This window comes from Choloepus didactylus, chromosome 1 (genome assembly GCF_015220235.1).
Source record: "Choloepus didactylus isolate mChoDid1 chromosome 1, mChoDid1.pri, whole genome shotgun sequence".
NCBI lineage: Eukaryota > Metazoa > Chordata > Mammalia > Pilosa > Megalonychidae > Choloepus > Choloepus didactylus.
The window spans coordinates 98,270,379-98,295,915 of NC_051307.1; the positions used below are offsets into that span (position 1 = coordinate 98,270,379).

A 25,537-nucleotide genomic window follows, 5' to 3' on the forward strand; every position below is an offset into this window, starting at 1 on the left:
GGCAACAAAAAGGCAAAATTGCTGCTTTCACTGAGTTTACATTCCAATGGGATGAGATGGAAAACAAATCACTCATTTACTCACTCACTTAGTCAATGAATCAATCAAATAAACAGCTAGTAATAAGGGTTATGAGGCACAGAAAACTGTGTACCTCAGGTGCAGTAGTTAAGGGAGGCCTTTCTGAAAAGTTGTTAATTCATCTTATGTCATCAATTTGCCTCTCCTGTTTTAAGGCTATAGCATCACTGTTTCTCAGTTTGCCAGGCTGCTGTGACAAATAGCACACACTGGTTGGCATAACAATTATTGTCCCATGGTTTCAGAAGCCAGAAGTCCAAATTAAGGCTTCAGCAAGACCATGCTTTCTCCCCAAAGTCGGTAGCATTCTGGTCCTGGCTTGTTGCAATCCTTGGGGTTCCTTGGCTTGCAGCTCTGCCTGTGTTACATGGTTCTGTCTCTCTCCTTGTGTCTGCTCTTCCAGTTTCCACTGACTTCTGGCTTCTTTCTGGGCAGCATTTTCTGACTAACTGTGTCTGAACTTCGTCTTTCTGAGGCCTCCAGTAATACAGATTAAGGCCCACCATAATTCAGTTGGGCCACACCTTAACTAAAATTAGCGTCTTCAAAAGGTCCCATTTACACATGAGTTCATACCCACTGGAATGTGGATTAAGATTAAGAAAATGTCTTTCACTGGAGTACATAATTCAATTTATCACAGTCACCATGTATGGACTCACAGCCAAGTTAATTTATCTATCCTTTGAATATTGAATATTTAATATTCAATTTGAGTATTGAAATTTTGAATATTATATTGCAAGACATTGGCTCCTCTTAAAATCCTCTGGAGAATATTGACTTTTTTTTTTGTATTTTAGCAAGCAACCAACCACAAGTTCTGCTTGCCTGTTGTTAGCTTAGATTTCAAAGCTGCTAAGCTGTTTGGGTCTGTCCCATTCAGGGGTTATTTGGGACTTTGGAGCTGATTATACCACACTTTTGTTCTTGAATTTTTACTGTGCTTTGTTGGGTCAGTTCCTCTGATACACAGCTCTGGTTTAAGCTAGGATTTATGTAGGTCCATATACTAAATTTGTTCCCATGTCCAGCCTTCCTTTCCATGATGTCCCTCATAATTTCCAGCCCACAGGGGCCCCTTTTCCTGGTTTCTCTGGCCAGAAACACTGGCTTTCTGTTGGATTTTTCACTGCCTGCATTGCTTTGAAACTGAGGCTCTCTCTAGGGTCAAACCTGTTTCTGCAGGTTTTGACTACCTTCCACATTCTTCCTACTTTTGTTTACTTTTTGTCCAGAGTTTTCAGGGGGTTGTTATATATTGGCTGGAAATAGAACCACCATGCAATATATTAAACCGGAAGGGTTTTACTACAACAAACTTCTGCAAAGCTACCAATTAATGACAATAATAGATTTAAATTTCACCTTTTTATTTACCTTTTCCACTCTTTGGCAAAACTAACCTGGTAGGTCATGAAATAACCAAATGAATGTCTGCAAGACCAAAAAAAAAAAAAAAAGAGTGATTGAGGGGACATGGGATCATGGACAATCAGGGCTATAAGAAACCTTAGAAGGTTATTTCTCTTTACTTCTAAAAGAAGGTCTAAATTCCTTACCATGATCTTCTAGACCCCATATGAGTTGGTTCAACCTCATCTTGGGATGTTCTTACTTTCTTCTAGGTGACAATCTTGAAACTGCAATAACAGTGGCCCGAAAGTCTGGGATGGTTTCTGAAAGTCAAAAAGTCATTCTCATTGAAGCAAATGAAACCACTGGATCCTCGTCAGCATCAATATCTTGGAAATTAGTAGAAGAGAAGAAACACATTGGATATGGGAATCAGGTATACCTGAAAAGGGACCTTCCACTGTATTAACTAACTTGTCTCACAGTGCTGGTGACTGAGCAGCTTTGACAACTAGAGGTATATGGGTGACCTAGAATTAACATACTTCTCCCAAATTTCTGACATATGCAGTTTGATGAACTCAATTATGTCAGTTTCCCATACCATTCCTACCGAACTCTAAGATACAGTGCTTTCCTGGGATGCTGGAAATAATTCACTCTTTTAAATTTGTGAAAAAGAATAATTTGTGGCTCTGTATGAGAAAGAATATAGTAAACAGAGCTATGAATCTTATTTCTTATTTTTCTCTTGCTTGTTAGTTACTCCATTGGGTTCAAAAGGGATTCAGTCCCTGGGAGAGACACTACTGTGTGCATCAGAAAATCAGACTATGTCTTCTGGGTGGGGAAAAAAAGTTTTACTTGTTTATCTCGTCTTGTCTGTATTCCGTCTCTGTTGTATCCACATGGAACAATATTAATTCTGTAGGAAAAAAAAACAGTAAGTTCTCACTTCGGGGAGATATTTGTTAAGCTGCAGTGCTTTTGTATTTTACATTTGAAATGTGTGAAATGTGCTTTTCCCAGGGACTCACTGAGGAGATCAAATCAGAATGAGAATAGGACATGAGTAAGTGTTATTCTATTCGCTAGTGGCTGCAATGTGCAAAGATTGATCCAGCAAAAAGAAAGTGCTTCCCTGAGGAATCAGGGCTGGGGTGTGACTGTTAAAGAGAGACCCTAGTCTGTCTTCATTGTCTTCGCTCAGATAGGCTTGCGGTATTAACTCTTATCAAGTGGGAGAGTCCAAAACAACCCTAACTTGCTTTGCAGGACAATTACATTAACATCAAGGAAGAAGTCCCTGATAATGACAAAGAAGGAAGTTACCATTTTGCCCTAAGTGGAAAATCCTTTCAGGTTATAAATCAACATTTCAGCAACCTACTGCCAAAGGTAAATTCTAAAAGCGTATCAATCTCCCCATAAAGATGCTGAAAATTTCATTTCAGAGCATGGGCCTATGTAATTTTAAACCTCTAAATAGGTGAGATTTAGAATTGAATGGTGAGTTCTATGCATCATAAGGGAGGCAGATATTTTTCAGAGGTTACTAGTGTCTCATTTCCTACTAGATTTGAAATAAGTAGACTTGATTAGCCAGTTTTCCACCATCTACAGAACTGAAGTGTCAGTGACTTTTCATACCATAAGGATTGCTTTGGGGTAGCTATTGCTATATTGCTATGGTTGGCAGTCTCACAGGATAATGAAAAGCCTGCAATTATACAGGAAGGCATGGCAAAAATAGAGAACTCTGGTAGATTTTGGAGAGAAGACTTCTGTACTAAAACTGAAGAAGGTCAAACTTTCTGATGAGGAACACATCCACAGTGGGGGTAGATAAATTATATGTGTGTGTGTGTGTGTGTGTGTGTGTGTGTGTGTGTACATACATATGCATGTATATAGGAAACATATGAACAAAACAGAGAAAGATTGTGTTCAGTGTAACTTGAAGAGAAATCTTTTGTACTTATAGCTCATCATCTTAGGTACTGTTTAAGAAAAAACAATAAAGACTTTGAGACTGAGTGAGTCCTCAGCTGTGTTTACTGCCAAGAGGAGTAGGGAACACACAGATTTGACACAGAAGGATTTAGACTCTGTAGGTTGAGGGAGCTAGTACAGGTGTTTAAACCCTCAAACCATCCATGTTTCATAGTCAAAGTAAAGTTCGGAATATCAGTTGAGTTTCATAGTTGGTTGAGACCCAACAGTATGTTTAAGTCAAAGAGCACAAATAGTCATTATTTCACCATTAGGCTGTTTTTCTGCCAGTTCTGTTTCCAAGAAGTATTCTCCTTTCCTTCTTGTGTTCCTGACCTCATGCTATCTTGCAGTTTCTCATACTGTACTAGTTAAGATTCTGTTAAACCCAGGTTTTTTCAGGAGCAAATGCCCCATGGTGATGAGCTAAGTTCCTATAGGTCACCATTGTCATCAAATATTTTATAAAGTAGTCATCTTGACTGATTTGTGGTCTCCACTAGTCACATATCTGATGACCTAATCTCAGTGTCCATTTTAATACCTAAAGGAGGGCTCCTTGGAAACAAACTTTATTCTCATTCATGAGTATCATTACCAAATCAGTGTTCTAAGTATTACCAGTTATTTCATGCATGCTCCACTAATATGATAAAAACTTTCCTTTTTGGGTTCCTTACAGATACTGATCAATGGGACCATCTTTGCAAGAATGTCGCCTGGGCAGAAATCCAGTCTGGTGGAAGAATTTCAGAAACTGGAGTAGGTTATTTACCAATTCAGGTAGCATGAACTGCGTGGAGGCATGACAGTCAGGGGAGTGTGAGGGGCATAGGGAGGCACTCAGTTTGGTTAGGGCAGTGGTTGTTACCTTGGCTACACCTGAGAGTCCCCTAAGGAGCTTTTCAAAGTTCACAATACCAGGACTCACCCTTGAGGGATTCTGAGTCAAAGTTTCATATGTTTTCATGGCTCCCCAGGTAAGGTGACTGTGCATCCAGAGTTGAGAACCACTAGACTAGAACAAAAGAGGCATGAAAGGTATAGTGAGAAATAAGCCTGGGAAGGTAGTTTGCATTCAGATCCTGGAAGGACAATGAGAATTTAGACTTGATTTTTATAAGCTGACAGCATTTCAGTTATGGTATAGGAATATGTGTGGGACATGAGATTCATATAACCCTCTGACTAGTTAAACATTCCTATGCCAAAGCATCTTCTCCACTAAATCAGAAAAAAAAATATCCTTTTAACATGAAGGGTCTCCATTCCCAGACAGAATGAACAGTCCAAATAAAAGGGTCCATTATTTGTGACCCTTTGTTTCCTATTTATGGAACCTTCCAGAGTCCCAGGATCTTTCTCTACTTTTGGCACTGGACCACTTGCACACACCTTCACCTCCGTCTTCCTACTATCAGATGAACTTCTTGATTCAGAAAGTCCTGGAGAGTAAAGCAGAATGGAACAAAAAGTATAGCAAATTCTATAAATGCTGTCAGAGTGTTCATAGTTTAAAAAGCAGACTATCCATATTCTTTGCCAACAAATCAAGAGATTAATATTCACCCAGCCTCAGAAAACCATCCTGAGGCATGGATGTGTTTTCTTTCTTTAATTTGGCACTGCATTTTGAGTTGAGTGACTGCTGACACAGCTATATCCTCTTGTGTTAGTATTAATAGCAGCAGCAACTAGTACTTGTTTACTGTTTTAGAATTTAGAAGGCACCTTTCCATAGAACATGTCATTTAATATTCATAACACTTTGTAGGAAAGAAAAATGATGGTCAAAATGGTAAAGTCACCAGGTTAAAGATTCGGATCTTCTGGTTTCAAATCCCATCCACCATCCATTGTGTCTCATAAATAAATGTGAACATCCCTGTTTTACAGCTGAGAAAACTGCTCCCTAAACAGTGAAGTGCAGGATATACATGAAATATGAAGAGTCAGGAATGGTGCTGGATATCTCAACCCGTAATATAAACTGCTAAGTCATACTTACTTTTAGTCAGACCAGACTCCTAGGGAAACGCCCTCAAAATAAATAATAAGTTTGATTCCCAAGTAAAGAAGGTCACTTTGTCGTTTTAGAGAAATTAGTTGGTAAAATCTAAAATCTCTTCAATCTCATCAGCAATTGACATGGTTCTCTTTTAGTTACTTTGTAGGTATGTGCGGTGATGGGGCAAATGACTGTGGGGTAAGTACATGCCAGCGTGTGGTGCCAAAATCTCTGTCAGTTACACTTGCCCGGAGCCCTTTAAAGAGAGTATTCCATGGCATGTATGCTATCTCCATTTCTCTTAAAGGAGAAACTGATGCTGGAGTTGGGAGGGATTTGAGCAAAGCCACAGAGCGACTCAGTAGTCAGAAGAGACTTGATGGGCTAGATTTTGGTTCCAGAATTCCCATTTCTTTGGCTACATGTCTCACTGTGCTCTTCCTCATGTGGCAGGTTGAGCAAAGGCTGATCATCCCCTGGCTAGTTAGTTCTTGGGCCCAGAAGCCACCAAGTATGGTGCTTAGCTGGAAATTTACTATGTGGCCTCATTAGGGATGAGTATCCGTTTCCATAAGCAGTAAATGGACTGTTTGCTTTCAGGCTTTGAAAATGGCTCACGTGGGCATCTCTTTGTCAGAGCAGGAGGCATCTGTGGCCTCACCTTTCACCTCCAAAACTCCAAACATTGAGTGCGTACCTCATCTTATCAAGTAAGTAGGCATCTTCCCCCACCAATTTTTTTTTTTTTTTTTTTTTTTTTTTTAAATCTCTCCTGACTTTTAGGGGCCAAATCACCTTGCCTGGGAAAGACCAGGGAAACTTTGATTGTGTCTTTGGGCTGAGAGTGTACTTTCAAATATTTGGCTCCCAAATGGACTTACCACAAGTTTAAAAATAAAACTAAGAGAGCAGTGCATCTCCAATAAAAGTCAATGATTAAATAACTTTTAGAAGAATCTGGAACTTTTACTGCATTGAAAGTGCTCATCATTCCTCTTATTTTTGTTTATTTATTTTTTTACTCTTTTTCCTTAGATGTTTTATTCTGGGGAATTGACGTAAACCTTATCTTCCCTACTTGCCTTCATTCCCTCTTACCTCTTTATGCTTCTTTGCAGTATCCTTCCCATAGCCAGTTTTCAAAATATTTATTCATCTTTGCTGCTTCCATTAAAATTTCTTTTGCTGCTTTAATTTTTTCCCCCAGAACATGTACTTCTCCTGCATTTTATTTGAATAATCAAGATGGTTAGCACTGGGACAGATGTTGGTTATTATAATAACTAGAATGTGTACAGTTTATAAAGTATTTTAATGTCTATTATATTACACTTCAAAACAGCTTACAGATGTAGGAATGGTTATATCTTTCACAAACAGTAAATTGAGGCTCAGAGAATTTGTCTGATGTGCCCAAGATTATGCAGCCATGTAGAGTTGGAGATGGAATTAGAATTCATTTTGTTTAACTATGTTTTATCTGCAAATCTCATACTCTTTCCACCATGTTAAAATAATGATTTGGCTAGCTCCTCCCAACTTTTCCTCTTTTTTCATGTTGTCCACAAATACTTATTGAACATAACTTAGTGCCAGCCAGTGTTGGAGTACTGGGGACCAAAAAGCAAGTAAACCAAAAGGCCATTGATCTCATGAAGCATTATTCCAGTGATAGATATCCAGATTAAACAAGTAAGTAGATAATAAAGACAATAGTTGGATTTTGGTAGGTGCTATCAAAGAAATAAAAAGGATAATGTGTAAGGTAGTAAGATTACTGGGGAGGTGGGATTGGCTGCTTCACATGGCTTGGTGTGGGAAAGTTCCTTTAAGGGGGTGAGAAAAGAGGAGCAACCACCTTCTAGGCACAGCGAATGGCAGCGGCAAGGCCCTGATATGGAAAAAAGTCTGGCTTGGATATCAGATTGTGGAATCCGAGGAAATCATCATGATCACGAATAAACTTAAACCCTTTTTTCCCCAAATGAAATAGATAATAGTAATATTGCATAAGTAATCAATTCAATGGTTTAAATATGTACTATTTATTCAAAGTCAATCAAGAAGAATACAGATTAATGTGGTCATAGTCTCTGATCTACTTAAATTTGATATATGACACATTTGAATATGCATATTGTTTTTAGTAGTTTTAGAAATAGTTGGTAGTTTAGTTTCCTAGCTGCTAAAACAAATACTATACAATGGATTGGCTTAACAACAGGAATTTATTGGCTCAAGGTTTCGGGGACTAGAAGGCTTGCTTCCTACTCTGGTTGGTGTCTCTGGCTGGCTATCTTTGGGATTCCTTGGATTTTCCATCACATGGCAGCGTCTCCTTTCTCTTTGGGGTTCTGTTGACTTCCAGCTTCTGGCTGCTCCCTGTGGCTCATTCTGTGTCCAACTTCCTTTGCTTATATGGACCTCAGTCATATTGGATTAAGGCCCACCCTCCTTCAGTTTGGGCACAGCTTAACTAGTAACATCACAGGAGGTCTTATTTACAAATGGGTTTGCACCAGTGGGACCAGGGTTAGGACCTGAACATATCTTTCGTGGGGGACGTGATTCAATCTCCTACAGTTGGGAATACCAAAATGAAATTTGAATCCAATGTTAGCCCAAATCCTGAAGCACCTGCATGAAAATAGCTCCCCCAAACCCGCAACCTTATTTACATCCTAGTTCACAGATGAAGAAACTGAGTCAGAGAGAGGAAATGACCTTCCAAATCACACTAGTGAATAGGTGTGAGATCTAGAACTAGTTCCCAGGTCCCTGACCCTGAATTCAGGAGTTGGAATTATGCCCACAGAAAGGACAAGAGTAATTAAATCTGGACTGCACAGCCAGATAAATGCCTGTGAACCCTGGCCTGGAATTGATCTTTCCTGGAAATCTGGTCATTTAGCATAATGACAGCCAACTGCCACTGGCTCAAGACTGTCCAGTCTGTCAGACAAAAATTGTATAATCAAACTTTTCATTTTTTTCTCCTGAGCTTAGCTGAACAACACAGAATTACTGACCTCATTTCTTTTCCTTACACAGGGAAGGACGTGCGGCTCTCGTTACCTCATTTTGTATGTTTAAGTACATGGCTCTGTACAGCATGATTCAGTATGTTGGTGTTCTGCTGCTCTACTGGGTATGACTTGGGACCTAAAACAAGTGGAGGTGCACTCTCAATTTGCAATGCCTCATAACTGAAGAGTGTAAATAGGCTATTTGCATACCCTTAACCCCACTTAAAGTATCCTTATAGTTTTTGAAAGTATATCTGAAATAGATGCATGTATACAGGAAAGGTTGTTGGTGTCAGTTCTCTGTCTCTCTGACCCCAAACCTTTTATCTAGGGGTAGTTGAGGATCAGGACTGAACATCACACTTCCTCTCTCCCAGACGTTTTCACCTGTCCAGCTTGGACAAGGTCTCTACATTCCCAGATCCATTGTTGTTCTACTATAGCATACCATTCATTAAGGAGATAATTCTCTGCAGTAGTGTGCTGGGAAATATTATAAAACGTTTATAATATTTTTCTGGGAAACAAACCCTGATTATTAATGCTGACCAATTTCTGTGGTGTAAATATTCCCATCATGGCTGACTTCAAGCTACCATCCTGACATCAATGAATGTAGAGTTGGGAAGAGATGTACAGAAGTATATATGGATACAATAGATGTAAATAACCTCAAGGGCATAGAGAACAGTAAAATGTAGTAAAATAATTAGGAAGCACTGAGTTTTAAGTATTTACTGCCTTTGTTTTTCATATAACTTATTTAATGGTAAGTTTGTATGATTTAATTTTTTTAACAATGCCTGTGTTTTATAGAAAATTCCTGAAAATTTAGCAACCAGCTCTAATAAGCTAGTACAAGCCATCTCTAGTACACCACTGATTCCTTGCATATGAGATTTTAAAATTGACTTATCAAACCACAAAAACTCATAGGTCTTTTGATGACTTTTACTGTTTAACAAGATATAAAAGGAGAAAACACGTGCCTTTTGTTTATACACCCAACTTGTATGCTTATTTCATCAAGTTAGCACTGACTTCTTCAAAAAGGGTACTATTTCATTTGTGCTGAACTTTTCTAGCTTAATCTCTACATCTTGTCCTTTTGCTTTTGGGTTGAATGTTTTAGCCCCATTGCTTTCAGAATACCTCTATCTTTTCCCACTCACTGATGAATGGCTTGGAAAAGAACATGTCATTTAAGAAATTTGACGCTATTTTAGAATCCTAAAGACTCAATATGCTTGAAAGTTCAGTTAAATATGAAATTTCATTATCCCCTTCTCACTAAGGGGAATGGAGGCAGCAAAGCAAGTATGCTTGAATGTAAGATCTGAACATATTGTATTCAAATGTATCAACGTGCTTCATCAATACTTTCTAACATCAAGTCTAGCAACACCCCAGAATGTAAATAGTGGGTTGTGTTACTTTCTATCAGGTAAAATGTAGGCAGGATCACCACACATTTGTCACTTGTTATCATTTGAAATGCACTATTTTATTGTGCTAGACCAAATCCTAAGTTTTGTGCTAAAAAATAGAAAAGATCAGAGATCAATCTAGTAAAGTTAAGCATTATCCTCAACAAAGGGTCATCTCACTGCACAAAGGACTAGCCCAGAAGCACATGAAGGACATCCTGCTTGGTGAGGGTTTCACAGGCTTGGCTTTGGGTTCTCCCACCAGCACCACCCCTCACCAACCCGAAGAAGCAGCCTCAGACCATACCACCTCCTCAGTTTTTACTCAAAAAATCCTACAACATAGGATTGTAATGATGTCAAATTCAACCTTTTTGAGCCTCTTTTCTTTTTCCTTTCAGGAGACAAATAGTCTTTCAAATTACCAGTTTCTGTTCCAGGATCTGGCCATTACGACTCTTATTGGTGTTACAAGTAAGGCACTTTGTAAACTTTCTTCCTAGAGTGCTCCCCTCGTCTTGCTTTCCTCTCCCCAGAAGGTTCACCTACCAGGAAGGACAGAGGCTGCAGTGACTAAATGATTCCCATAGGTGTATACTGAGAGAAGGAGGAAACCGGAGCCTCATTTATTAGTGTTGAAAGAAAGTGTTGGCAAAGAAAAAGCTGGTAGTTATTTTGCTGTTTTCCACAAAATGTAGGTCTTCCATAAATGGTCACTAAACATTTAAAATGAAAGAAGCACCTTGAAAATCAGGAACACTGATGTCAGTGTTCTTCTAAGTATAGCTACAGTTGAAATGTGCCCAACTTGTAGAAGCTAAATGGCTTTTATGTTTCCCACCTACAAATCTTTGTCTCTTAGGATTTAGAACACAGTTTAAAGATAATCTTGCCATCATAACGCTCCCAACTAATATAAGAATCATCTCTCCAGTTGCCCTGCTAAGAGATTTTTCCACCCCTCCCACTATTATCTTTACCCACATTCTTTGCTATTCCCTCTGTTAAACATAAATGCTAAGGTCTCCACCTGTATTTTGAATTCTATCTCCTCCCTCCTTCTTAAGGACTTTGTTCATGTAATAACTTCTTTCTCCATTATCATCAACTTTTCTTTGGTCTACTGGATCATTCCCGGCAGCATACAATTATGTTCTAGAATCTTATTTCTCTAAAAACTAATGCTAGACCACAAATCTCCCATGAGCTACTACCCCCCTTATTTTCAATCTTCCCAAACAGTTATGTATACACACTTTCTCCAGATTCCATCTCTAAATCTATTATCACCCCATTTCTATGCTGTCATTTGGTAGAAGGGAATGGCAAATGTTTAACAACTGATTAAAAAATTATATCTTTATCTATATATTCATATATATGTACACACATATATACAAACACACATAGCTTTATCATCAACTTTATGGAAATGAAGAATTCATAATGCACAATTTTCAAATAATAATAAAATATACAATACTCTATTGCAAATTCCATTTTGCCAATTATTTCTTACAGATTGCTTTCATTGAATTTTGCCAGACTTTTGTATCCATGGTTGACCTACAGTTGCAATTGATGACTGAATTATTTCCAAAATGAATACTGGTTGATATTTTCCTTTACCTTAATGAGTAAGATGAAAGCAAAACAACAAAGATTTTTATTGAAACTTCATTCTTTTGTCACTGATGTGGGCAATTTTGATGAATCAGATAATAGTTCTTGAATGTTAGAAGAATATTTCCTCATCTTTAATATTTTATTCATGGAAGCAATGACTATATTTATGACATACTTTAAAGTTAACCTGCGTTATTAGCCTCAAGAACATAGATAATACTAAAATGTAGTAAAATAATTAGGAAGTGATAACTTTTGAATATTCATTACCTTTGTTTTAATATGTTTAATTATGACTTCATATCATTTATTTTTTTAATGGCTGTGTTTAACAACTGGTCTAAAATATTACCAATTGGCTCTGGTGAGCCAGTATGAGCTAGCTCCAGCTACCAGTGGCTGGGAGGGTAAGCACATTAAAAAGTATCAGTGTTTGACTACCTCTTCTACATGCCTCATGGTCTTACCTTTACACTGTTTCCTCTTTGATCTTAGCAGTCATTGTGCTAATGTATTATATTAGAAATTATTCAAAATCTCTGCTTTTAAAAGTCACAACTAACATCATACTTAATGGTGAAAGACTGGATCTTTCCCCCTAATATCAGAAACTAGACAAGCATATTGGAGCTCACCACTTCTATTCAACTTTGTACTGGAGATTCTAGCCAGAGCAATTAGGCAAGAACAAGAAATAAAAGGCATCCAGCTTGTAAAGGAGGAAATAAAAGAAGAAAATGACAAGATCTTGTAGATGGAAAATCCTAAGGCATCCACTAAAAAAAACTATTAGAACTAATAAATGAGTTCAGCAAGATTGCAGGATACAAGATCAATAAGAAAAAATAAATTGCATTTTTATACACTTGCAATGAACAATCCAAAAAGGGAATTAAGAAAATGATTTCAATCACAATAGTATCAAAAAGAATAAAATACCTAGGAACAAATTTAACAAAAGATGTGTAAAAATTATACTCTGAAATCTACAAAACATTGTTGAAAGAAATTAAAGAAGATCTAAGTAAACTGAAAAAAAAATCCTATGTTCATGGATCAGAATACTTAACACTGTTAGGTTGACATTATTCCCTGAACTTATGTACAGATTCAACATAATACCTATCAGAATACCAGCTGACTTCTTTGTAGAAATTGATAAGCTGATTCTAAAATTCATGTGGTATTTGAAGGGAACCAGAATAGCCACAACAATACTGAAAAGAGCAAAGTTGGGGGGATTTACACTTTACAATTTCAAAACTTACTATGAAGTAATGGTGATCAAGACAGTGTAGTACAGGCACCAGGATAGACATATAGATCAATGGAATGGAATTTAGACCCCAAGAGAGAAAAAAAAGCCTAAATATATGTAGAGAGCTTATTTTTGGCAAGATGTGAAGACTATTAAAGAACAGTCTTGTTAACAAATGGTGCAGGACAACTGGATATCCACATGCAAAGGAAAAAAGTTGGACTCCTAACTCATACCATACACAAAAAGTAATTCCAAATGGATCAATGATTTAATTGTAAGAATGAAAGCTATAAAACTCTTTGACAGAAACAAAGGATTAATCTTCATGACCTTGGATTTGGCAAATGATTCTTAGATATGACTTCAAAAACATGAGCAACAACAACAAAAACAGGTAAATTGGACTTTATCAAAATTGAAAACTTTTGTGCTTCGAACACCTTCAAGAAAGGATACTACAGAATGGGAGAAAATATTTGCAAATCATGTATTTGATAAGGGAGTTATATCTAGAATATATAAAGAACTCTTATATCTCAATAATAAAGTGACAGATAACCCAATTTAAAAATGGACAAAGTTGTCTGGTCAACCAAGATGGTGGTGTAAAATGTTACAAGGTTCTGTTTCCCCACAGAATCTTTCAACAGCTAGCAAAAACAGGCACAGCCATCTTCCTCAAAACTCTAGGAGGCAGTTAGAGGATTGCAGTAATTGGACAAAGGCCAAATCAATAAAACACAACTAAAATCATTAGAAGAAGCTCAAGATGCCCTTGCTGTCCCTCCTCCACCCTCCCAGTGTGGTGTGGACATGGCCTGTGCTCCCACTGAAGGTCTCTGTCCTGTTCTGGAGGGAATGGCATAACCCCTTTGCACATACTGGGGTGACTGTATGTTGGGACCAGTGTATCTGGTAGCAGTCTGGAATTTTGAAACACAACACTTGTCTCTGACTTGAGCTCCCATACCTTGTCCTGCAGGCAGAAACAGCTAAAACAGTGTAAGAAACAATTAAATCAAAACAGCCTGGGGCAAAGGATCACAGGCTTTAAGAAATACAATAGAGCACCTGGGAGGGTTGTGTCTATTTTATAGGGAGAAGAGAGGGCACCACAATTCCTGTACACAGGGTACTTCTTTAGTCCAAGTGCCCAAGCCCACACAAGATGTAGGCTCAGAAAAGACAGCGAGGACCCCACACTTTCACCTTGGGCTGATTTTCTGGATAGGAAGCCTAAACTCTGAAAAAGAGCACCAGAAAACACAGAGGCAATTTGCAAAGATGGTGAAAGGTGTTTTTTGCATTGGTTTGTTTTCTTGGCTCTTGGCATTCAAGTAAGTCTCTGTCATATCAGTAGTTAGATACAAGCTAAGGAACAGACAGCTCAGGGACTAAATCACAGAATTAGCCTTTAAAATATTAAAATGTACAGTATCCATCAAAAGATTACAACACAAACAAAGGAACAGGAAATGGTGGCCCATTAAAAATAAAAGAAAACACGATAAAATTTCAGAAACAATCGATGAAGAATACCAGATTTTGTACATACAGAAAAAAGACTTTCAAAAAATGATCTTCAATATGCTCAAAGAGATAAAGGGGAACACAGAGAAAGAAATAAAAGATATCAGGAAAATGATGAATGAAAAATTTGAGAATCTAAATAAAAAGAGAAATTTTTAAAAAGACAACCTAAAGAATGGGAAAAAATATTTGGAAACCATATATCCAATAAGGGTTTACTATCCGGAATATGTAAAGAAGTTCTACAACCAAACAACAAAAGGACTAACAACCCAATTTAAAAAATGGGCCAAAGACTTGAATAGAAATTTATCCAAAGAAGATATACAAATGGCCAAATCCATATCAAGGAATATTATTCTGTCATAAAGTAGGATAAAGTACTGACATGCTACAACTCGGATGAACCTTGGAAGCATTATGCTGAGTGAAAGAAGCCAGTTCATAAAAGACCACATATAATATTCCATTCATATGAAAAACCCAGAATAGGAAAATCTCTAGAGAAAGATAGTAGCTTAGTGGTTGCTTAGGGCTGGGGATGGAGGTGGGAGTGGGCAGGTATGGGAGGGTAGGGGCATTGATAGAGTGTGGGGTTTCTTTTTGGGTTGATGAACATGTTCTAAAATTTACCGTGGTGATGGATGTACATATCTGTGACTAGTGACTATACTAAAAACCATAGACTTGTATATGGTATGTGAATTATATCTCAATAAAGCTGCTGACTTTATCTCTGCTTTTGGAGGCACTCAAGGGGAGCAACTGCTACGTACACTTGAGCCACCACCTCACTGGCACTTCTCTTGTCAAGGTCCACTAATGACTCCCTTGCTGTCAACAACAATGGCCACTTTTCTCTCCTCATTGTATTTGATTTCTCAACAGCACTCTCTTTCCTTGAAAGTTTCTCCTCTTAGCTTTTGTGATACCACACCCTCTGGATTTACTCCCACTTCAGTAACTACAGCTTTTCCATCTCCATTGCTGGCTCCTGTTCTTAATACCTGTCCTCTAACTTTCAGAATGTTCCAGGGCTTGTTCTTGTGTTATCTCATCTCTTCACTCTACGCCATCTTCCTAGATTTCTCAACCAGTCCTACGACTTTTATACTATCTATATGTTGATAAGTCCCACATTTATATCTCCAGTCTTGATCTCTATCCTGGGTTCTGGAATTGTAGCTAATCAGCATCTACCCTTTGGTTATTTAATAGGACTCAAATTTATCATCCCAAACAGAACTTTTGATTTTACCTAATCTATTCTTCATCTAATTTTATACATCTCCAGATTTTGTTCAACAATTTCTGTAAATACTTACTCACTGCCTGGTTTCTGCTACTTAATATTCTAGCCACTTGGAATATATCAGTGGAAACAAAAACCAAAATTCCTTCCCTCGTGGAGCTTTCGTTCTATTGAAATAGCATCACTATCTACCTACTCATTCAAGTCATCCTTAATTTATCCCTTTCCTTCACCCTTCACATTCAATGAATAAGAAATTCCTATTTGTTCTACTTCCAAAGTGTATCCTGAATCCCTTCTCTCCATCTCCACTTTAGACACCGTCACTGAGCAATGTCCCCTCTCTCATGGATTCCTGCAAGAACCTTATAACTGATCTTGATTGTGCTCTTGCTGCCTGCTCCACAACTCTATTTACCTTTTACACAATAGTAAGAGTGTCATTTTACAAATATAAATTTGATCATGTCATGCTCTTGCATGAAATGCTCCATTGGATTCCCATTTTCAATAGAATTTAAAGTCTTCCAAAATTCGACTCCTACCGAATTCTCCAACTTCACCTCTAACTGTATCGCCATTCACTTGCTTTCCTTTGCATTTGCTATTTATTCCCTTTGCCTAAAATACCCTGACTTAGATTTTCATATGGCTTTGACTTTTTTTTGTTTTTCAGATCTCAGCTCAATGTCACCACCTCACAAAGGTCCTTTTGAAGGACCTCAAGCAAAGTATTCTCTAGTACTTTTCACAATCTGAGATTGCCATTTATTTGTGTTTTTACTTACTTTTTGCCTACCTCACCTCACCAGAATGTTAGCTTTCTGAGAACAGACACCTTGTCTGTCTTGATCTCTGCTGTGTCCCCAATGTTTCTATCAGTGTCTGACATAACAAAGGATCTTATTAAATGTTTGCTGAATAAATTGATTGAAAGAATACTTGTGGGCAGTCCTTACTTTTAACTTATTTCTCCTACACACGGAGCCAAATCAATCTCTATGTATTTTTTACTCACCCCATTTGAGGTGGCACGAAACAGTCTGATTTTTCTCCCCGGGATAGACCATCAGATATTTGAAAATAACTCTCATTTTTTCTGTGAGTTTTCTCTTTATACACACGCACATGTGTGTGTGTGTGTCTGTGTGTGTGTGTGTGTGTGTGTGTGGTAAGATTTTGAGTTCTAGTAGAAATACATATGCACATATACTTTTTATTTTTGCTTATTGTAAATGATTTTGTGCTGAATATTCTTCCACATTTCTGAATTTTTTGCAGCTTAGGGTAAATTTCCAGAAGTGGAATAACTGTGTCAAAAGTTATGAACATTTTTCATCTCTTCATATTTATTGCCAAATTGCCTTTCAGAAGGTTTGCATTAATTTACATGCCCACAAACAGCATATGAGAGTGTCCATTTTGTTACACCCTCTTCTATAATTTAATGGGCTTTGCTCATTTAATAGACAAAAAGTCATATCTTGCAGCTGGTCTATGTCAGCTCCTTTAAGCATTCCTTATATGACTTGAATTTGAAGGTTTTCACGGGTTTGTTCCCTCGGTTTGTGATGTACTCCAGCTTGTCCATTTTCTCAAATATGTGGGTCCAAGAAGTTACACAATCCTACTGATTAAGAATGCAACATTTTTCTGTTCTCATATAAACATAAAACTTGAATTTGTTTTGTAGTGAATCTGAACGGTGCCTACCCCAAGCTGGTACCCTTCAGACCCGCGGGCCGGCTGATCTCCCCACCTCTGCTGCTCTCTGTCATCCTCAATGTCCTTCTCAGCCTGGCCATGCACATTGTGGGCTTCATCCTGGTTCAGAGGCAGCCTTGGTATTCTGTGGAGATGCACAGGTACTATCACAGCCTCCACTCCAACGTCTCACTTTCTTATCTCTATCTAACACCATCTGGCCAATAAAAGGCCTCGTCTCAGTTTGATGGTGTCATTCATTGGCACTTTGCCTGTATTGTGTGATAATGATCTAGGATCATTTTTTTTTTAATCTAGGGAGACCATACCTTATAGTCGCCTGGGCAGCTCCAGTTTAAGCCTGACGTTCCGAAGAAATTATTCAAGTCTTTTCCTTTCCCTTTTAAGACTGTCCCTATTGGATGATTAATTATATGGTCAACTTACTTATGCATTATCAGAGATCTTTAACTACATAACAGAAGAATCATGGCTTGTTTCTTTCTCTCCCACAAAGCCTTAATACACATGATAGGTGCACAAGAATTTGTTGAATAAATGACCAAATGAATCTTTCTGGTCCACCTGTCCATCCATCCATCCATCAATCCAAAATATAGGTCTATATGTGCTGGTTTCCTTCTCCTTATTTTTCAACATATTCTTTCCCGAAGTGTAGGCAAATACAGAAGCATTGAGTACCTTTGCTGGGTGTGGTCTGGATGGTGAGGTATAGATTCAAATGCTCCATAAGGGCATGTGATGGCCTCTCACTTCATTAGCTTCTTCGGTTTCCTTTTTAGTGCCTGCTCAGTGAAAAATGAAAGCCTCTCAAAATTAACCATTCCTTCAACTGCTCCAGAAAAACCTGGAAATATTGGTGCCTTCACAAGTTTTGAGAACACTACTATATGGTTCTTGGGAACAATCAACTGTATCATTGTGGCTTTCATATTCTCTAAAGGAAAACCATTTCGGCAGCCCACATATACAAACTGTGAGTAGAATCATTGGTTCGGAGGGAGAGGCCATCAGAGAAGAGAACAGACTAATCTAAGTCACTCGGGGAGCGGCTGCAGAGTCTGCTTTCATATGGGCTCTCCTGACAGCCACTCCAGGATGCTGTAGAACACACTGTGCAGCCTCATTCTTATAGTCCTCTGTTCCTTCCTTTGGAGCTGCACTAAACACCAGGGCTTCTTTCTCTACCTCTTCCCTTCACCAGAAATTTTCTCCAGGAGTCCTCATAAATCTAAATTGGAAAGACCCATTTATTTCTCTATTTGTCAGTACTTGCCAGCATTCATCCTGGAGGAAGCAGGGAGAAGTTTCGCAGCACTCAGTTGGAATGTGTCTCTTGCCACAGAGCTAATGGTCAGGATGACGTTGCGTGGTTGGCAAGCTAGGAGTGGATCCAGCCTGGAGGAACCTGACTATAGATAATTGTGGAGACTTTTAGGCAAAGCACCTCCCACCTCCTTGCATTCTGGGTTTGGGGTACTTGTGGAGGAGAGGTGTATCACCTGGTTGGCCTATGGGGCATTTCTTTGTGTAACTGGGAAAATTCAGAAGTACAAGTTGAAGGATCAATATTCTCATAAAATGTGTTTGTTCAGGGAAAGTTATTTTGCCCTTAACCTTCCTTGGAATAAAGAAACAGCTGAATGCTGACCTCTACATGTTTTGCAATTTAAAAATTTTAAAAATTTACAGCCCTCCTTTTTTTTTTTTTCCACAGAAAAGGAGTTGAGGTACTGAGTCTGCATTAAAGAGATTCAGGCATTTGAATGTCTTCAATCCTTTCACTGAAAATGCATTTTTATCAATGTTAACTTATAAATATTTTTTGCTTCTATTAAGTGAAACTTATAACATGCATGTGAAAATTTCACTTGACCCAGGGCATGCATAGAAATTGTAGAGGTGAGATCCATTGTATAGAAATTAGTACTTTCCATATATTATGCTGTGTTTGGATACAGAAAATAAGTAAATTTAATCACTGTTAATGTAGAGTATGTCTATCAATAGAAATGACACTCCATTTGCCAATTTCTCAAAGTAATTGCTGTGTTCTTATTTCCTCAGATATGTTTGTCCTTGTGCTGATCATACAGCTGGGTGTGTGTCTTTTCATTCTATTTGCTGATATTCCAGAATTATATAGGCGTTTGGATGTAAGTATCTCAAGGTTATGTTGATGCTTTACCATTATCTAATAACCTGACTGCAAGAAGCAGGTCACAACTGCAATTGCCATGAATTATTGACACCAGTTATCCTTTTGGGATGGCAGATTTAAAAAGCATGCTGATTTTATCCGTATTTTCATTTAAGCTGGTCAACAATAAAATTCAGTCTAGTCTTGTTTTCCTGAAACTGGAGACAGACTTTCAAAATTATTATATATTTTTCTTTTGAAAGATCCGTATAAGATTGGAGAATCTATTTATACATTTTCTTTTTCAAATGTGAGATAATCCCCCCTGAAATGCTTCTGTTTTGAATATGTTTAAAAGTTTTTCCCAAAACACTTTTCCTGTTAATTCTCAAATCTGTTATTTATATCGTGTTTTAAACCTCCTTTAAAATGTTTTTCTGTGTGTTCATACTTAATGTCTGCAAAACTTACCTTCAAAGAGCCATACTTTACTTCATGACTTCTTTCACATTTTTAAACCCTACAAGATACAGAAAACTTACATAATCAAACAGAGGACAAACAAATATTTTGATTCCTCTAAACTATTCTACTTTTGAATTAAAATTTAATCATTGCTAAATGTCCTTTACACCAATAAATCAAACACAGCAGAGATGCTGAAAGGAACTGAGTTTTTTTTCACTTAGTTCTTTGTATGCCTACTTGCCTTTTTACTGAGAAGATGAGTTTCATGAGGGCTAAGATCGTATCTCATTCATTCTTGTACTACCAGTGCCTAGCACAATGTTACATGATGGTGAATGAATGGCTGACTTATCATCCTGTACCAGGTTCCTAAATGTAGATGAACACATTACTTAGAGTGCATGATGAATTCCAAACTAGGAATACCTTGGCAGAACCCCTAGTGACATTTGACATGGAAACTAGTATCTACATTTGGTTTTATTTTATATTTGCATTATTGTGGTTAGCTGTGCAATTTCCATTGTTGCCTTTAAGTATCATCCATAAATGAGATTAAGAACTCTGTGGAAAGAAATAGTCTTTGCCTACGAGTTTTTAAAGTGAGTTAAGACTTCTTAATTTTCAGAAGTCAAGGTTAAGACATACTGGGTTTAATCATGCTCTTTAATATATGAAAGACTCTTGCAGAGAGGGTGGTTCCTCTGGTATAACAAAATCGGGAACTATTTGGCTTGGAGGAAACCTGTGTGGAGTCATTGCCAGCATAACTGCAAAGGATTCTGCAAAGAGTTGTTGCTCACTTTTAAAATAATTATTTTTCTTATTATTACATAAAATATGTGTTCATTTTAGAAAATATAGAATATGCAGGCTAGGAGAATCATTATTCACTATATCTTTCTGTCTTTTGAAATTCATATGTTATAAATGTGCATATACTGATTTATGGAGCTTATTTTCTTTTAAACGGGATCATGCTGCTTTGCAACCTAGTTGCTGTTGACTTTTTTAAAAAATGCATTTTTTTTTTGGATAAGAATACATTGCCATGGTTCAAAATTCAAAAGTTAGAAAAGTTATATAGTGAAAATATCCCTCCCATACTTCTTCCCTAGTCACCAGTTCCTTTCTCTTGGGAGGCAACAAACGACACCAGTTTCTTTTTCATACATTCAGAGATATTTTATACATATGTAAAAAGATACAGATATTTACTTATATGTGTATCTTTAACCACATTTTTAATGTAAATAGTAGCAAACAATTGCATTCGTTCAGGTCTTGTGAGATGTAGGTTCCAAGGTGGGATGAAGTGTCCAAGAGATTTATTAGGGGATGTGTCCATGTGGGAAAAAGAGATGAGAGCCAGAGGAGGTGGGCACTGGGATGCAAATCTGACCCCTGCAAAAGAGAGAGAGAAGGAAGGAGGGCTGGCTGAGTAGAGTCTCAGACTGCCACAGAGTTCTAAGAAAGTTGAGTGAAGTTGCCCATCAGTGGATTCCAGAATCTTGCAGGAATGGGCTTTATTAGCATCCCTGCTATGCTCAGGTATTGGCTGAGAGCAGTCCATAGAAATTGTGGTTTTAGGGTGAATGCGTGAAACTGGGCATTCATCCTTTATTCTCCCTACCACAACCACAGACACAGTCCTCCACTTTGCTTCTTTCATGTGACAGTTCATGTTAGTAATTGTTCTGTATCAGTGCACAAAGCTTCCTCATTATTTTTATGCCAATATAGTGTTTCATTTTATATATGGACCATAATTTCTATGTAGTCCCCTTCTGATAAACATTTAGATTGCTTCCACATTTTTTTCCATTAAAAAAACAAAGTTGCAATAAATACCCTTGTGCACATGTCTTTTCATCCATGTTCAAGTATATCTGTAGGATAACTTCCTATAAATGTATTTACATTTTTAATTTTGATATCTATTGCCCTCAATAGAGTTGTATCAATTTTAGCTCTCACCAGCATAAGAGGCAATGCATGAAGTATTGCTTGGCACAACAGAGTATACTTAGCTTTTGTTTCATTTTTTTATTCATTCATTCACCGAACATATGTATGTCCTAGGCCCAAAGCTAGGCTTGGGAAGGGTGCTGGGGGGGAGGGGTGCAGAGAAAGTGGGGAAAGAGACGGGAGGTGATGAGCTTGGCTACAGCCCCCACTTGCACCTGTAGTGAGCGCCCTGGAGGATAACACAACTGTGCAGCTTAACGCACAGTCCTGGGAGTGAAGCCCTGACTCAGGGCCCGGCTGAGAAGAGATGTGGCACCAGAGAGAAAAGAGCAGCACTGCCTATGTGGAGATTGGACAAGTACTCTCAGAGCCTCCTGTACTCCCTTTCATAAAAAAAACAAAGCAAGAAAACAATGAACACGTTTACCGTTATTTTTATTGCAAGGTGGTTGTGTTTATTTTAGGAAATTTAGAAATTATGGAGAAACAAAAAAAGGAAAAAGAAAAAGAAAGGATAAGGAAAGAAAGAGAAAGGAAAGAAATGAAAAGGAAACAGAAAGAAATAAAGAAAAAGAAAGGCAGCAAGGAAAGAGAGTGAGGCAGAAAGAAAGAAAGAGAAAGAAAAAGAAAGAGGAAAGATAGAAGGAAAGGAAGGAAGGTAGGAAGGAAGGAAGGAAGGAAGGAAGGAAGGAAGGAAGGAAGGAAGGAAGATCAGCAATCAAAACCCCCCATCATTGGGTATACTTCTTCTGTACTCTTCTCTGTGCACACATGCATAGACATACTTAGTATATGTACATATGTGTATATTATATGCAAGTTTTGTAACCTATGAAAATGTACACCGTGAGCATCTTTCCAGTGCATATTTTTCTTCAGACCAACTGTGCTTCTTTGTCTCCCTCCAGCTGCTCTGCACCCCTGTCCTGTGGAGGGTCTACGTGGTCATTATGCTTAGCTCCAATTTCATCGTGTCCCTTATTGTGGAGGTAAGTGCCCTCGGGCTGCTGAGCCCCATGGGTAGGGAGAGGCGTTCTTTGGAAGTCTGAGAAAGGAAGAGCTTTAGCTTTAGCTGACAAGGGCTCAACAGTGCAGGGGACTCCCTTCCTTCACAGCATGAGCAATTGTGCTTTTCTCTGAGGAATTCCAAACAAGGCTTTAGTTTTCCCTTCTGTAAAATGGGCCTGGAGAGATGGGCTAAAAGATCTCTAAGGCCATTAATTTGTAAAATTCCCAAATAGTGACCCAACTCAATTTTCAAAATTGAGATAAAATTCATGTATCATAAAATGTTTGCTTTAAAGGACAATTCAGTGGTTTTTTGTATATTTACTGAGTTGTGCAATTATCACCACTGTCTGATTTCAGAACATTTTCATCAACCCCAAAAGAAAACTTATACTCATTATGAGACATTCCCTATTACCACCCCTGCCCCCCCAGCCCTGGCAACCACTACCCTACTTTCTGTCTTTATAGATTTACCTACTCTGGATATTTCATCTAAATAAATAGAATTATACAATATGTGGCCTTTGGTGCCTGGCTTCTGTCACTTAACTTGTATCATTTTTATCCTACAGATGGGAAATGAGAGTCATAGTGAGCTCTTTCTTGCTTTTATTTTCAGCTCCCATTTGCTCAATTTCCTCAGTGAAATTAGCTCATTCTCCCTCTTACTTTCTCTACATGGCCTTACTCTCTTTCCTCAGTGCTGTTAGACAGTCTCCATTCTTCAGAGCCCAACGTTAGGCAGCGGCCACCCCTGCAAAGGTATCCATGATGAAGTAGAAGATGCAGGATTCCCTTTCCCAGTTACAAATCCAGGACAGTACCAGTAAAAGGTATATTCATGGCAGGCTGTGAGCACCTACACACTGACTTCATTGTAGTACTTTATAGGAAGGAGTTCAGAGAACCTTCCTTATTAAGCAGGTTAAAGTTTCACAGAGGCTGGTAGCAGAATAGGATATAGAATTAGGGTACTGGAGCTTCTTTTATATGCTAAACCAATGGTTCTCAAACTTGAAAGGGCATCGGAATCACCAGGAGGGCTTGTTAAAACACAGATTGCTGTACTCCACACCCAGCAATTCAGATTCAGCAGCTCTGGAGTAGGTGCAAGAGTTTGCATTTCTCACGTGTTGCAAGTGGTTCCAATGCTTTTGGTCCAGGGACCACACTTTGAGACACACTATGTTAAACTATAATGTCTCCACAGCAACCAAATTAATAAAAGAGCATCACCATGGATTTCCTCAGACTGAGTTGCAGAAAGATGGCCTTGCCCTTTTAAGGATTGTCTTATGTATAGATCTTATCCCTGTGTCATGATCTTGTTATTTCCCATCTAAGTACATCCTTCCTCCCATTTCTGCATATTGAAATACTATTCTATTCTCTATGGCCCAGTTGTCACATTATCCTCTTTGTGAATCTTTCCTCATCCCTGAATCAGCTGGGCAAGTAATAAACCTCAACTGACAGTGGTATAATCAATAAGGATACTTATTGATACAGATACAGATTTGACAATAAGATTGGAGGTAGGTAATTTCAGGGCTGGTTAAAATGACTCAACAGTGTCATTAGGGGTCCAGATTCTTTCACTTTTCTGTCCCACCATCCTTACATGTTGGCCTTTCATGTTTGTCATTGTTGCCTATGGTTGCAGGACAGCTTCCACATAGTTGGGCATTATATTTGTTTTCAGTGCAGGAATAAAAGGGAGGAGTAGGTACCAGCAAGCTTTTCCCTCACACTCAAACCTTGTATTGGGAAGCTAAACATTTTCTTGCAGCCCATAGGCAGACTTCCTCTTATGCCCCATTGGTTAGAATTGGGTCTCCTGGCCATTCTGCTCAGCCATTAGTTTATGGTCTAAAAGGTTGGACCAATTGGCTTAGACTATTGATGATTTTTGCCTTTTAGGTGGGCAGGGAAGAGTCAGGAGGGAACGGATTCTAGGGTAACTGAGCAATAAACTCTTCCATAGTCTCTTCCTGGGAAGCCATTCCTTTATCAGTGTTTTTGTAGTTAAGAGCACAAGCTCTGGGTTTGAATCCTGGCTCCACCCCTCTCTTGCTGTCTGACTTTGGGCAAGTTACTCCGCTTCTCTGTGTCTCTGTTTCCTCATCTCTAAATGGTACTAATAATAGTATCTTACTTCATAGGGTTATTATGAGCATGAAATGTGAATAGTAAAGAGCACATAGTAAGTGTTTAATAAACATTACCTGTTGTTGTTATATTATCTCTTGTGATACCATTTCTGACTTTGAATCTACCACATTCATTCATTTTTTGTGAAAGAAAGGAAGAAAGAAAGAAAGAAAGAAAGAAAGAAAGAAAGAAAGAAACAAACAAAGAAAGAAAGAAAAGTATTTCTTTCACAAATACTTGTTGACCATGTGCCTTTTCCTTAGCACTTTACTAGGGGATAAGGATGACAAAATAGTGGAGCTTACAATCTAAAAATTATTTGTATTTAAATTTCTTCTTCCAACTGTCATTAAACTATGCTGGCAAGAATTCATCCAAGTAGCTACAGTCTTTAAAACACTGCTTTATTCTAATAGGAGCTGGTTAAAGGGTTATTCACTTATTAAATGTAAGAGGTGACCTGCTCAGCCCCAGCAGGCGGAGAGGGTAATCTGATGCGCAGGAAAGATAAAGTT

The 25,537-nt window shown here is 38.1% G+C and overlaps 1 protein-coding gene across 3 annotated transcripts in view; it reads left to right on the forward strand.

The window, feature by feature from the left end:
• Positions 1–25,537, forward strand: part of ATP13A4 (ATPase 13A4) — a 212,941-nt gene that overhangs the window by 181,271 nt on the left and 6,133 nt on the right. For all 3 annotated transcript variants that reach the window (XM_037838137.1, XM_037838118.1, XM_037838129.1), the window contains exons 19-29: positions 1,710–1,873; positions 2,713–2,835; positions 4,112–4,191; positions 5,593–5,635; positions 6,038–6,147; positions 8,489–8,585; positions 10,292–10,364; positions 17,253–17,424; positions 18,067–18,260; positions 19,352–19,440; positions 22,769–22,849. In XM_037838137.1, coding sequence (XP_037694065.1) covers positions 1,710–1,873; positions 2,713–2,835; positions 4,112–4,191; positions 5,593–5,635; positions 6,038–6,147; positions 8,489–8,585; positions 10,292–10,364; positions 17,253–17,424; positions 18,067–18,260; positions 19,352–19,440; positions 22,769–22,849 — 1,226 coding nt within the window. The remainder of the gene's footprint in view (positions 1–1,709; positions 1,874–2,712; positions 2,836–4,111; positions 4,192–5,592; positions 5,636–6,037; positions 6,148–8,488; positions 8,586–10,291; positions 10,365–17,252; positions 17,425–18,066; positions 18,261–19,351; positions 19,441–22,768; positions 22,850–25,537) is intronic.